This window comes from Sinocyclocheilus rhinocerous, unplaced genomic scaffold, assembly GCF_001515625.1.
Source record: "Sinocyclocheilus rhinocerous isolate Xijiao unplaced genomic scaffold, SAMN03320098_v1.1 scaffold1893, whole genome shotgun sequence".
Taxonomy (NCBI): domain Eukaryota; kingdom Metazoa; phylum Chordata; class Actinopteri; order Cypriniformes; family Cyprinidae; genus Sinocyclocheilus; species Sinocyclocheilus rhinocerous.
The window spans coordinates 110640-124000 of NW_015654502.1; the positions used below are offsets into that span (position 1 = coordinate 110640).

Here is a 13361-nt window from a genome sequence, read left to right on the forward strand (position 1 = left end):
GGCAGCAGTGTGAATGCATGGTAACTGTGAAGGCAGCACGTTATTATGGAAGCATATAGGTAGCGAAATTCAATTTAAAATGCAATATTCAAAATGGCAATGTATTTAAATTTACATTTTCCATTACCCATACATGCAAAGTTTGTTGCAAAAGGAAAATGAAAATTAAATTATATAATTTACATTTGCCATTTCCAACAGTAGTCTTAATATGTAAATTGCATGCACATTTGAACCCTTTATAAGTTGCTAAATGAAAATGTATAACACAAATTGATTTGATATGTGTAACATGTTCAAGCAGAAATGGTAGCAAAATTATCATTTAAATGCTATTTGTCCTAAATGCATTTAGACTAACAGTTAGAACACTTAGGATTGCATTTTCATCATGACGCCGTGGGATATTTGTAGCAAAATTCAACATTTAGACTAACAGTTAGAACACTTAGGATTGCATTTTCATAATGACGCCGTGGAATATTTGTAGCAAAATTCAATTTGAAAATGCATTCCGAGCTGACCACGCCCCCCCTCCGTCAATCATTGCTTCAAGGCAGTGCCTTGCAGCTGGCTGATCTTCTTAGAATACCTTCGCCAGGTTTTACAAGCTGGACGTTCAGTCCTTAGCTTCCCAATTTGAAACTGATATTTCAAGGTTAAAAAAACCCTACATACAGTTGCTTTAAAGGCGCAGTTTTTGTCCTCTGTTGCTGAACACTTTCACTAGGTTCATTCTCTATGTTCAACCAGTCCTGGCACACATTTGCTTTAAACTGTTAAGCAGCTCAGTGACCTGAGTAAAGTCTTCTGGACATTTATTGTTCACAACATGGTACCTGTGGCCACACTTCCTCAGGATCTCCTGCAAAGGTTCACTTGAATGTGCGTTTCAATACTCCTGCCTCTTAACTCATCACCCCACGTGAAGAGCACCAGAGTGTGTGACCACACCATGTCCCCAAGAACACCCAGATATTTCTCCATAGCACGTCCGTCCCGCTTGCTGAAAGAGTCCACTGGGACAACAAGGAGAAATATGTGATATCCAGGAGGGGCCAATATCACACTGCGCAGGATCTCCTGTTTCACCAGTCTGGCGTCAGCCAAACCGAAGAGACTCCAGCCCGGAGTGTCCACTACAGCAAGCCTCACGCCGTCCACCCAGCCGAATCTCCTCACACACCGAGTTGTCTTCTTCCCGGGCTCAAACTCACTGCGTCCGAGGATGAGGTCTCCCACTGAGCTCTTACCAGCATGTCTTCGACCCAGCAACACAAGTCCCATCAGAGAACCACCCTCTGGATCGACTAGAAGACAGAAAAGTCAAATCAAAGGTAAGGTACATTCAGATGCTCACAATAAGCAGATCAAATTAATATTAATGAAAGTAGCATAATTTCCTGTTTCTGTCTTAAGGCTTTATTTTTTAACCACACCTACCTTGTCAAGTCATATAACACACTGATCGAGTTCAAATATATCTTGTGTCCATCAACTTACCATATGCTGTCTCAGTGCTCACTGCCATTCTTCAGTCCTTCACCCCAGTAAGCCACTCTTTACTTTGTCACATATATCCGCTTACCTGTTTGTTTTGAGAACTTAATTCCATTTAACACGCAGTGTTTTCAAAGTTTCAAAGTTCACTTCTCAGTTCTGTATTAAGTCATTTAGAGTGTGACGTACATGTTATGACAGGGAAGTGTCAGTCAGGTCAGTTTAGTTATAGAAATATTATAGCCTATAAGGATTCAGAAGGCTGTGTGGTAACTTCCACAGATGGGGTACAAACTTGGGTCCCATCACTTTTTTTGTAAAGCAATAAAGGCACAAATTGTGTTCTTTAGAGGTACAGTTATTAGATAAGTTGTATAAGCTTTTATCTAATATAAAAGTAACTTAGCATGGTAAGTTAATAGATTTCTCTCACATACCTTAAAAATATTGATTTTGGTCTGCACCACCTCAGAGGTCTCGACCTTATTGACTGTATTCAACAATTACAGCAGTGTCATAATTTTGACTTTAATCTGTTCAAATGACGTTCAAATCATTGTAGAAGAAATATGAAGATTTCTATTACTAGAAACTATATTTAGCTGTGCCTCACATTTTGTGCACAACACATTACTGCATGATTTTCATAAAATTCTGACTTTGAAAGTAAAGTTACTTGGATATTACAACATGGACAGAAGACAAGTAAATAACGTAATTCCCTTTTTTACCAGTCTTGTTATTTTTAAAGGGGTCATATGATGCGATTTAAATTTTTCCTTTCTCTTTGGAGTGTTACAAGCTCTTGGTGCATAAAGAAGATCTGTAAAGTTGCAAAGACTAAAGTCTAAAATCCAAAGAGATATTCTTTATAAAAGTTAAGAGTTAACCACGCCTACCTAAAACGGCTCGTTCTAACACGCCCCCACATATCTACCTCACTATGTGGGAAGATTTGCATAACGCTGCCCAAATGTTCACGCAAAGAAAGAAGGCGTAACTTTTATTCTCGCTGTAGTTTTGTTGTTTCCGCCGCCATGTCGTAAAGACGCTGTGTGCTTCATTGTGAAAGCGAAACTACTTTGTTTGGTCTTTCAAAAGAGAACGATATTGCTTCGTCATGCCTGGAGCTGATCCTTGCTGGTTGCTGAGGAAATCTAAAATATTTTTTTAAAATTGAAATAAAGCTGAAATAAAATATACAAATTAGATGGGAAAACTTAACAAAATAATAAAAGAAAATAAACTAAAAGTTACTAAAATTAGTACTAAACTTATTAAAACTAAACCTGAAATTAATATTAATAAAACAAAATTTAATACAAATGAAAAGCACAAATTAAAATGACTAAAACTTAAAAATTTTAATGAAAACTAAAAACAATAAAGATCATTCTGAATATTAATATACCATAAATGTATATATAATATTAAAACACTGGTATTCACATAAACTGAAGCGTGGACTGTATTTGTCTGCAACCATTCCAAGCCATTACCCAAATTATTTCAAAAATAAATTATCAAAACAAAAAATTTAATTATAAGAGATGTATATTTAACCGTAAATACAAGGCTGAATTCACAACCCTGTTACCCATTATATAAATAAATATATATATATATATATATAAAATACAGGGTGTCCTAAGTTTTGGTAACAGGGTTATAAAAATGGCAAACAAAACAGTTTTCATATAATATTTAATAGCAAATAAACATTTTTCAAGCCCTATTTTGTAATCTTTTCTTTCATATGCCGCTGGTCATATGAATTGAAAAGCAAAGACAAAACACAATCTCATGAGAGGATTGTAACCGTTCATTCTTCTAAAATGTATTTATACATATATATTTTTACTTTGACTGTCACTGTGTGACTCGTATCACATTGTCTCCTGACCTGTAAGCATAAATAGATGCCGTTCTCTTACCTCTGTTAAATTAACTGACAACAGTAATGGGTCATTTTCAGCACCACTGTATATAGTACATTCTTTATATTGCATCATATATAAAAATATACAGATTTTCTTTTGCAAAACATTCTTTCCATATTGTTCAATGGCATGAAATCAAGGATCCATATACTGTCAGCATCATCTCTCCTCCCATCCTCTTATTCCATTCACAGCATTTCAAAGATCAGTAGCAGCCAAACTGAATAAAAGTCGTGCCACACACCGTTCTCTCACCACCAGACTTTCACAACATACTCCCGTGACTCCCTCAGGAAGTTGAGAAGAAAGTGGAGGTGAGAACAAAGCATACACAGAAAAGATGATGGGTGGGGGTGAATGGGACGAAAGATGGTGGAAGAGGTAATGAAAAGAACAAGGTGTACTGTAACAGGCCTGAACAGTGCACTTTCTTTAACTCCTCAACAGCCTGCTAGGGGGCACCTCAAACCGGTTCATCTCCCAGGATATCTGGAAGGACATGTACTTAAAAAATCATGAAGATCCAAAACAAAAATCAAGTGAAAAAGTTTTTAATATTGAGGCGTTCTTGATCAAGAGGAAGGCGCATTGGGATGAGAGTTTGGTTGCAGTGCATAGAGAGACATCTGAGACGGAGCCACTTGGGTTAGTGCCTGATGACGAGCTGCCCTGACACACACACGTACACACAGAGGCACGAGGACCCAGTATCCCCTCACTGCAGAACACAAGATCCAGGGGGCGTGGTTAGATCCAAAACAAAAATCAAGTGAAAAAGTTTTTAATATTGAGGCGTTCTTGATCAAGAGGAAGGCGCATTGGGATGATCCAACCACGCCCCCTGGATCTTGTGTTCTGCAGTGAGGACCATCTCCGAGGACCTCTTTAACACAGTGGAGTGTGAGAGGGCATTGTGTGCGCTTCTCCCGGTGGCCAGCAGAGAGCGATGTTCATCCTGCATTACGGCTCAGAGGAAGCAGCATAGTGTGTAATGTGTCTTCAGCCCAAAGGCTTCGAGTCCTGCACTTTATCTCTGTCCACAGTCCGTCTTCAGAGTCCCGCCCGCTCGTAGAACAACACATAGGCGTCACTACTGCGAACTTGGCTGGCGGACATTGGCGTGACTCTGGAAGAAGAAATCCACACTCATAATTTGTTGACAATCAAATCTGGGATTAAAAATCTAACTGAAAATATAGTTTTAACATTTAAAAAAATGTAACATGATAAAAAAAGAATGAATAAGAAAAAATTAAGAATTCTGCATTTCTAGGGGCAGATGGTCAGGTGTTCATGAAGCTCAAGATGCTCTTTTGATCATTCTCAAATCATGCTGGAGAATACTAAGAAATTCTGCTAATTTTCTATTCAACAAACTCAAATTTTGATACTTTTAATATAATTTGTAATAAATAGTATTACATTAATATAACAATTAAAATGGTGAAATATCATCAAATTGTTCAGCCAATATAGTATAAAGAAGAATGTGTGTGTGAGATTAGCAGCGTTGAAGATGTGAGACAGAAAGCATTTTTAAGGAAGCGTGGGTGGGAGGGAGGTGAAGGAGCATGAATGAGGTAGGAGGTGGAGGATGGGATACAGGAAAATCACAGCAGCTAGCAGGTGGAATGGAGCTCTGCTGACATGTTAACTGTCAGGATCACTTCCCTGAAAGCGAATGTACGCTATATACCTTTGGGAAATCTACTGGTACTCTCTACACAGTCATGCAAAAGGAAAGAAAGAGCAGGAGGGGAAGTAAAGCAAGTACCTAGAGTCGTTATACGTGTACCATTCCCCATTTTCAGGATTGCAACAGTACGCTGTGTAGTGGCCTCCCATAGTTGTGCCTGAGTGATTGGACACTGCATACAAGTTATATACTGCACTACCTGAAACAGAAAAATACATAAATAGTCAGGCTGGAACTAAATGCAAGATACAGTAGTTTATTGTGAAACCCTTTAAATTATAACCAGGCCCAAAATACATCAGGACTCTTATTTTGAAATGTGTATGTTTTATTACTTCTAGCTGGTCTTTCAAAAAGATGAGGGAGATAAAATATGCACTTTTACAACATCACCACCCATTACAATGTAAACACCATAAAGTAAACATTTTCATAATTCATTAACAGTACATGACTAAGCAATCACTCGTTATACAGTGCCGTGAAAAGGTTTTTGCCCCCTTCCTGTTTTTTTTTTGAATTGCCTTGAAACCGCAAGCATTTAGAACGTGCAAAAGCACCACATTTCTACTTTTAATATTTACAAGGAGCCGCTTCTCAACAATTACTGCGTCTCTATCCCCAAATTCAAGACCACCTAAAATTACATTTAAAACTTCCGCTGTACAATTGAATCAAATAATTTTTTTAATCTATTTATAAAATGAAAACCATTATTTATTTAAAACAAAACTCCTAGACCCTTACTGCTACAGGATATGACAATCACATTCTAGACCAGTAGCCGGTTGCATAAATTGCTTAGACTAGTCTTAAAAAGTTAGCCATCTAATTTGTTTTGTTCTAGACTGGTCATAACTGTTTAAAGTCAGTAACAAAAATGTAGATTGGCCCAATTTTATCTCTTGGCTAACTGCTAGTTGGTCAAACTAGTTCTTAAGACACAGTCTTAACATAGTGTCTATGTTTATGCAACTGGCCCCTGGGGTCTTCAACTAAAATTGCTTGAGGTCCAGTAATGAACCCTCCTCACCAGCCGAGGTCCGGACAGTTATATACCTAAAAACATGAATTAACGTTTTTTGTCAGACCAGTGTATCTGCAGGATATTTAAGGTCAAATTTAAGACTTTTTTAAGACCTGCACAAATAAAATTAAAATGACTGTAAAAAGCATGATTTACAGTTCAGATTTGTGAGCAATTTCACACAAAAAAAAAATTAACATTTAAACCGTTTTTTTTTATATAAAGAAAATGGAGTCGAAACTATCAATTATTATATTAATTTAAACAACTATTATCAATCAATTACTATATTAATTAAAGAACATATACATATATTTTATTGTCTTAATTGTTTACATTTTTATAATGAATTATCTTCTTGTCGATTCATCAGTTTACATTTACAACTCTGCTGTTTGCCGAGTAAGAACATGGGTCTATTTTCACATCGGTTCTGAACAAAAACAGCAGACTGGCTTATTTAAAATGCCCATTCATTCTCTGCCAGCAGGTGGCGCTTTCGGAACGGCAGAAATCAAGCGGTTTCCCCGGTAATCAGTAGCCCCTCACTCCAGAACACAAGATCCAGGGGGCGTGGTTGGATCCACATCTAGGGGGTGGAGACTAGTAGGTTTAGGGGTGGAGATGGGTGGGTTTAGGGATCAGGGGGTGGAGATGGGTAGGTTTAGGTATATGTAAGGTGGGAGGAGTTGGATCTGGATCCAACCACACCCCCTGGATCTTGTGTTCTACAGTGAGGACCATCTCCCGGTAATGGCAGTACACAAAGCAGCGCAGCACCTGACTTTGAAACGTGCAGTCCTCATATTTATTTAATGAAATCACAGTGCTCATATTTATTTAATGAAATCACAGCCTTTTGAAGTTTAATCATCACATTAAGCCATATTGCAATTCTTGTTTTTCCGTCCCGAAACTTAAGACCTTCTGAAATCATAATTAAGTTTCTTGTACCATTTAAGACTTTTTATGGCCTTAAATTTGAATCAACTAAATTTAACCCCTCAACTTTCCTAATTTTTGAGAATGCCATTGTTTTTCACTCAATGAAAGTTTCATCTGTCTGTGCGCCGCTTTCTGCTCTCTTCACTGCACGCACGACCGCACGTCTGAACGTAGCAACAGTTAAAGGGATAGTTCACCTTCAGTTGCTGGTCCCCATTGACTATCATAGTATGGAAAAAAAAAAAAACACTATGCAAGTCAATGGGGACCAGCAACTGAACGTGAACTATCCCTTTAACTGTAGAAGCAACCCGTGGCGCCGTAGGATCTAAACAGCTCTACTGAGCTGACCTTGATGTGCTTGATATAAATTTGATTTTATTAGAAAACAGCATTTGGCATTTATTTCTTTCATTATATCAAAAGGTTTCGCAGTCCAGATGGACGCATCTCGCGGTCCAGATTCGGACCGGAGGCCGCCAACTGGCGACCCCTGTTCTAGACTGTGAAGTAATTTTCTATGCTAAAATCACTATGAACCTTAAGCAGTGACAGATCTTTTTTTTTTTTCTGTAATGTGACATACTTGTTGATCGGATGGAGGCAGATTTGATTGTAAGAAAGGGGAGGCGTTTAAGTGGACTAAGTCTGGCATACACCAGAGAGACATTTCACCAGAAGATCCAGTTATGGTATTTTAATGAAAAATTCTAAGGTCAAACATTGTTTAAACAAAACATATGCATGGATGAATCTTTCACAATAAGAGCTATAACGTTTCATGCCGAGTACAGCTGCACATTCACTCTAGGACTGAAATGGCAGATTCTTGGTCTGTCTTTACTCACTGCTTCTGTCAGAGGCGAACTCCCTGAGGTCCAGGTCTTTCATTGGGAAGTTGACAAAAGTGGACAGTTTGCTGGTTCTGATGCGGGCTTCCGAGAAGCGCTTCAGATCTGAACAAGTCAAGCAGTTAAGGAGAAGAGACTTGGCACACAGCTCAACTCAGAGAGACCTGTCTCTTCAGGCTTCAACCTAAGCCATCAGCACATTCCTGCACACATAAACAGCGTCCCGATCTTATCTGTGCTTACTGTCAACAAACGCACAGATGCCCCAAGTGACATCAAGAGATCAGACGGCATTAGAAAAGGATACGAAGAACTAGTATTTTAGGAAACTTCTGAACTGTAAATTTCTTTGTACATCGTCTTCTGGCTTTGCACCTGTAACATGTCTGGATGAAAGAAAACAGAGAAAAACAATTAGATGTTTCGGTACATATAAATTTCCACATTATTAAAATGGCAGGAATGAATTAAATGAATTACCGGCTTCTCGTCCCCATCCAGCACATCTTCTTTAGTAAACAGTCGCATGCAGTCCATTAGGCTCACCTCTCCATAGCCCTTCTAGGCAGAGGAATACCATTAACACCCACTAATTTCTCCAAATGTCCTAAGTGTGCATTATAAAGCCTGCATGTACATGCACATGTCAATGAACTGACCTTGGCGATAGGTAAGGAAAGATCCCAGAAGGGATCGAACACAGTGGAACAATAGCCACATTCACTGCAGGTCAAAGAGCTCTTCAGCTGGCCTACAAACAGATCTGAGGACAGACAGAGGCACGGCAGAATTATGTTTAGTAATGGAGCACAATGGTAACCCAAAGCTCTCGGATCTGTGTATATTGCAGTGTATATTGTTAGATGAAACTATTCAAAATAATTTTTGTCATTCGAAATAATGCTGAAATAAAATATAAATATTGCACGGAAAACTTAAAAAACTTATATGAATATTAGAAATGTTTCCTTGGTTTATGTTCAAATACTAAACTTACTAAAACGTATATATATATATATATATATTTAAATACTAATAATAATAACAACAACAAAATTACTTAAATTAAAATAAAACAAATTCAAAATATAAAAGCATCTTTGATATACAAATAATACTAAAATAACACTGGTGTAGTGTATACTTACCTACGATTTTGCTGTCTTCTCTCTCTAAGTACTTAGCCCACATCTTTTTCCCTTTTTCCTCATCACTAAAGAAAATTAACAAGACATATAAATCATGAAATCACACTCACAACATGTCATTTAAGGACTACCCACACTGAGGAAAATAAGGACAGTACACTTACGGCAAGTGATCAAAGTCTTCCATGTTTCCCCGAGGCCGGACTGTGACCCTGTTCACTTCGTTGTGCAGGCCGTCTAGCAGGAAACGTAGAAACTCCTGAGCATCCTGTTGACTTGAGAGATAACATAAACATCTCAATACATAACACAACCACAGCCAGCTACTGATAATCAGGCAATTATATTCATGTATTGGTCGATAACCTGATAAATGTGACCCGTGCTGGCAAAATGAGTCGGAACATAAAAATAACTCATGTTTGAAAATTTGCTCATTGTGACTCATTTTGCCAGCACAGGTCACAAATATTCAATTAAAACGACATACTATTTAATATTTTCTGAACTTAAAATATTCAATGCGAGTAGTGCTTGTCTGTGCAAAACCTGCTGTTATGATACTAAGATGGTCACTTTGAACAGAATAAAACTGCGTGTAGGCTGAGACTTACTTGTAGCCCACAAATCTGGGGGCGAATCTCTGAATCTGTGTTTTGAACTCAGAGGGGCTGACAGCTTCACTGCTTGAAGAAGTCCACATTGTCTGGATAAGCTTGGCAAACTCTGAAGTCATGACAAAGAGAGGCTTTCAGTAAGGTTTGTGGTTTATCAGAGAGAAGCAGTGACCGCTGTGAAACCTGCAAGAGTTGTGTGGTGCGAGCGCACTCACCTTCCATGAGAGCAGTGTTTGTGTGGTTGTTGTTGTTGAGGTCTCGGCGGTGGGAGTTGTGAAGACAGTAGTCTCGCAGGCTCTGTGTGTTGCTAAGACACTGGAGGATGGAGTTCATAAAACACTAGCGAGGGAAAGAGACACAAAGAAGGAGAAACATTTAGATTTATATTGGGCTGGTAATTGATTAAATTAAAAAAATTAATTTCATTCATTTAAATAAAAAAAATAAATGAATAAATTACATGACATACTGATTATTTAATAAAATATAAATCTTCATTTTATAAGCCCCCAAATTAAACACTAAATAGACAAAACAGAATAGAGCAGGATAAAACATGATTTTATATGATTAAATACAATTTTATTTTTTGACCAAATGTATTTAATATTTATATATGTAATTAAATTATGTATTTAAAATTTATATAAATATTTATCTACAAAAATGACACTGTGTATATGCTTACTAAGCAGAAATTAGAAAAGCAAAGGTAGCCACAAAACAAGTGACGCATTAGTCTAGAGTTTCACAGCAGCAGACTTGACTGCGATGTGTAAGAGTTTATTTTTGGACTATACACATACTGTTGCTTGGCAAAAGCAAGTTAAGTGAGTGCGAGAGTGAAGAGACATCATGAAAAATAATCCTGCCAAATGGAAATAAACAGAGGAATGTGAAAGCGATATAAAAACATTTCTGCTTCTTGCTGCTTAGTTGTGTCAACCAGATACTGTGAGATTTGACAGTTTTGATCTATTTCTAGCATGTTGGATGTGCTGTATGCACATAGTATAAATATATACTATATGACAAAAAATATGTGTGAATGAGGACATCGGTCAACAGCGAAGACTTTACACACTTCACTGAAGATATGTTTAGGGTTGGGCGATGTCTACCAAATTGGCATCGGACGATGTCTACAGTGAAACATCGTGAATGGACGATCGCATCGTTTATCGGCCCAACCCTAGATATGTTGTATGATTTTTAATTGATTCGCCTGGTATGTGTGAACATGGGAATTATAGATATCACATTCTAGAGGTGAAGTGTCATTTCTGCATCATAAGCAGAACTACCACATCTCCCACTGTTGGAGAAACAGGTACAGTGCCTTGCAAAAGTATTCATACCCCTTCATTTTTTTCCACGTTTTGTTATGTTGCTGCCTTATGTTAAACTGTTTTCAATTACTTGCTTTTCTGAACTCTTCTCCAGATGTGTGACTTGACGAAAACCTGTTTCTGAGCTCTACTGGCAGTTATTTTGACTTCAGGGCTTGGTTTTTGCTCTGATATGCATTATTAGCTGTTAGACCTATTATTAAGACATGTGTGCCTTTCCAAATCATACCCATTCAATTGAATTTGCCACAGGTTAACTTCACTCGAAGTGTAGTAACATCTATAAGCAATATGAATGCTCCTGAGCTAAATTTCAACTGTTCCAGGTATGAATACTTATGGAATCAAAGTTTTTTATTTTTAATAAATTTGCAAAGATGTTAAAAACCAGTTTTTTGCTTTACCATTATGGTGTATGGAGTGTAGATTGATGTGGAAAAAAAGTAATTTAAAGCAGTTTAACATAAGGCAGCAACATAACAAAACATGAAAAAAATATGAATACTTTCGCAAGGCACTGTAGTCCAGCCCGAAGGTTTGAGCCAAAAATTTACAACAAAAAAAAAGTCCTACAGTATACAAGTACACACTTCACCTATGAGAGCAGCTAGTACATCCAATTAAAAAAACACTTACTGTATTTCCCAGATTACGAAGACCCACCAGGCCCTGGGCACTCTTTGAGTTCTGAAAAACAGAGAGGAGATGAAATGTTAGCACAGGTCATAGTCTAGATGACAGCGACTAGTCACACATTTCAAGTAAGCTGTCAAATGGATTGAAATGTTGCTCTCATAAGGTGCGGTCAAATTAGCCGAAATTTTGCAGGACAAAAAAGGTCCATTTTCAATAGTAGCTCACACATATTTGACTTTCAGACCTTTCTGTTGGTCAATGTGGCTAATTTAGGTGACCAACTTAAACACTAATGAAATATATGTAGGGAACTTTTCTGCCCTCACACAAAACTGAAATTACTGCATTTCGAAATTCCAGCCAGGATCATTAAATGTGACCGCACCTCAAGTCAAATCGTTCCAGGAAACGGAGATCTATGTTTCCATACAATCAGTTTTTTTGGTAGAGGTGCTAGAGTACTAAAGCGGACTGGCCAGTAATCTGACACTATGTTGTTTTCTGTCATGCCAAAGCACGGGAGGGGAAACGTGATCCTCCCTGTGCTGGAACTCTGACGAACTTACCTGGTGCTGGCCAGGATGTTCACACTGACCACATTTGTCCCGACCGCCTCAGTAGCAAGGCAGTCAATATTTGAGGAACAAACAGTACATGGCAGTATATATCATACCAGAAATGTTCAACAAACTCATTAACTGGGTATTATCTAAATCCATGCTTCCATGGAAAATGCTTGCTGAACACCCATTTCATGGGAACAGGCTCACCAGCCCAGTTTGTCTTACTCTACTGAGTAATATCAACGCTGCCAAAAATAGCATCCTTTCATATGGGATGTCCGCTCATTGGCTGATTTGTCATCGTCACGGCAACACTGATCCCGGCAGCCATCTCTGACGGCCATATCTTCTCACAAGATTTTTACAGGCTCTAAACCAACACATCATATGAAAATCTGCAAATACCAACATCCTACATCATACTGTACTAAAACTGAGAAATCAATATGAACGCCAGATGAGGAAAACGTCCTGCAAGTAGGTCTATTTTAGTTTGTTGTGATTCACTCTGAAGCAGACATCCACTGCTGTGTGAAATGAGACAATAGCTATGTTTCCATCCAAAGATGCAAATGTAACTTATGCGCAAAACTGGAATATCGCATAAAACATTTGCGAATAAAGCACCGTTTCCATCCAACGAGTCAAAGAGAACAAAATCGTCACTTCCTGATAAACTGGCACTAAATATCTCTAAGAAAACTAGGAGAAGCCACTAAAAATAATAATTTTCATATGTAATAAATTACTTGCACTTCAGAGATAGCAGACGTAACACAATAAATGTGGTCATTGCTTTTAGAGGTGGATGCCTGCTGTTTGGGAACGCAGTCATGTAAGAAAGTAATTATACAGAAATACTTTGATGGCAGACTTTCCTCAGGCATTTCAGAACGACCAAAACAACATATAGATGCTGTGAACGAGATTGGTCCGCTGGTTAGTCAATTTATCCCGTCTCATAGCGCAAAGTCACATGACTTTTTCAATGCGCATGGTGGAATTTATTCAGTAAATGTGTTTCCATCGTAGTTTATAAGCATTTTTTCTTATCGAATAAATAGTTTATCCTACTCAGTTGTGCGCATA

The 13361-nt window shown here is 37.9% G+C and overlaps 2 protein-coding genes across 8 annotated transcripts in view; both read right to left on the bottom strand.

Moving 5' to 3' along the window:
- Window positions 1–855: 855 nt before the first annotated feature.
- LOC107717252 (GTPase IMAP family member 4-like) lies at window positions 856–1584 on the bottom strand. Its single transcript, XM_016523936.1, has 2 exons — window positions 1504–1584; window positions 856–1310 (listed from the first exon to the last, which is right to left on the bottom strand). The coding sequence occupies exons 1-2, from the start codon at window positions 1529–1531 to the stop codon at window positions 856–858; spliced, it is 483 nt and encodes a 160-aa protein (XP_016379422.1). The 5' UTR covers window positions 1532–1584.
- A 2627-nt stretch (window positions 1585–4211) lies between these two features.
- The window catches only part of LOC107717278 (ubiquitin carboxyl-terminal hydrolase 2-like), a 33643-nt gene continuing 24493 nt past the window's right edge, over window positions 4212–13361 (bottom strand). For 6 of the 7 annotated variants that reach the window (XM_016523968.1, XM_016523970.1, XM_016523967.1 and 3 more), the window contains 11 exons: window positions 11710–11760; window positions 9940–10063; window positions 9722–9833; window positions 9272–9382; window positions 9108–9172; window positions 8619–8722; window positions 8440–8520; window positions 8267–8345; window positions 7957–8064; window positions 5215–5335; window positions 4212–4566 (listed from right to left, as the gene is read on the bottom strand). In XM_016523968.1, coding sequence (XP_016379454.1) covers window positions 4491–4566; window positions 5215–5335; window positions 7957–8064; window positions 8267–8345; window positions 8440–8520; window positions 8619–8722; window positions 9108–9172; window positions 9272–9382; window positions 9722–9833; window positions 9940–10063; window positions 11710–11760 — 1032 coding nt within the window. In that variant the 3' untranslated portion in view covers window positions 4212–4490. The remainder of the gene's footprint in view (window positions 4567–5214; window positions 5336–7956; window positions 8065–8266; window positions 8346–8439; window positions 8521–8618; window positions 8723–9107; window positions 9173–9271; window positions 9383–9721; window positions 9834–9939; window positions 10064–11709; window positions 11761–13361) is intronic. The other variant, XM_016523972.1, reaches the window with a different exon arrangement.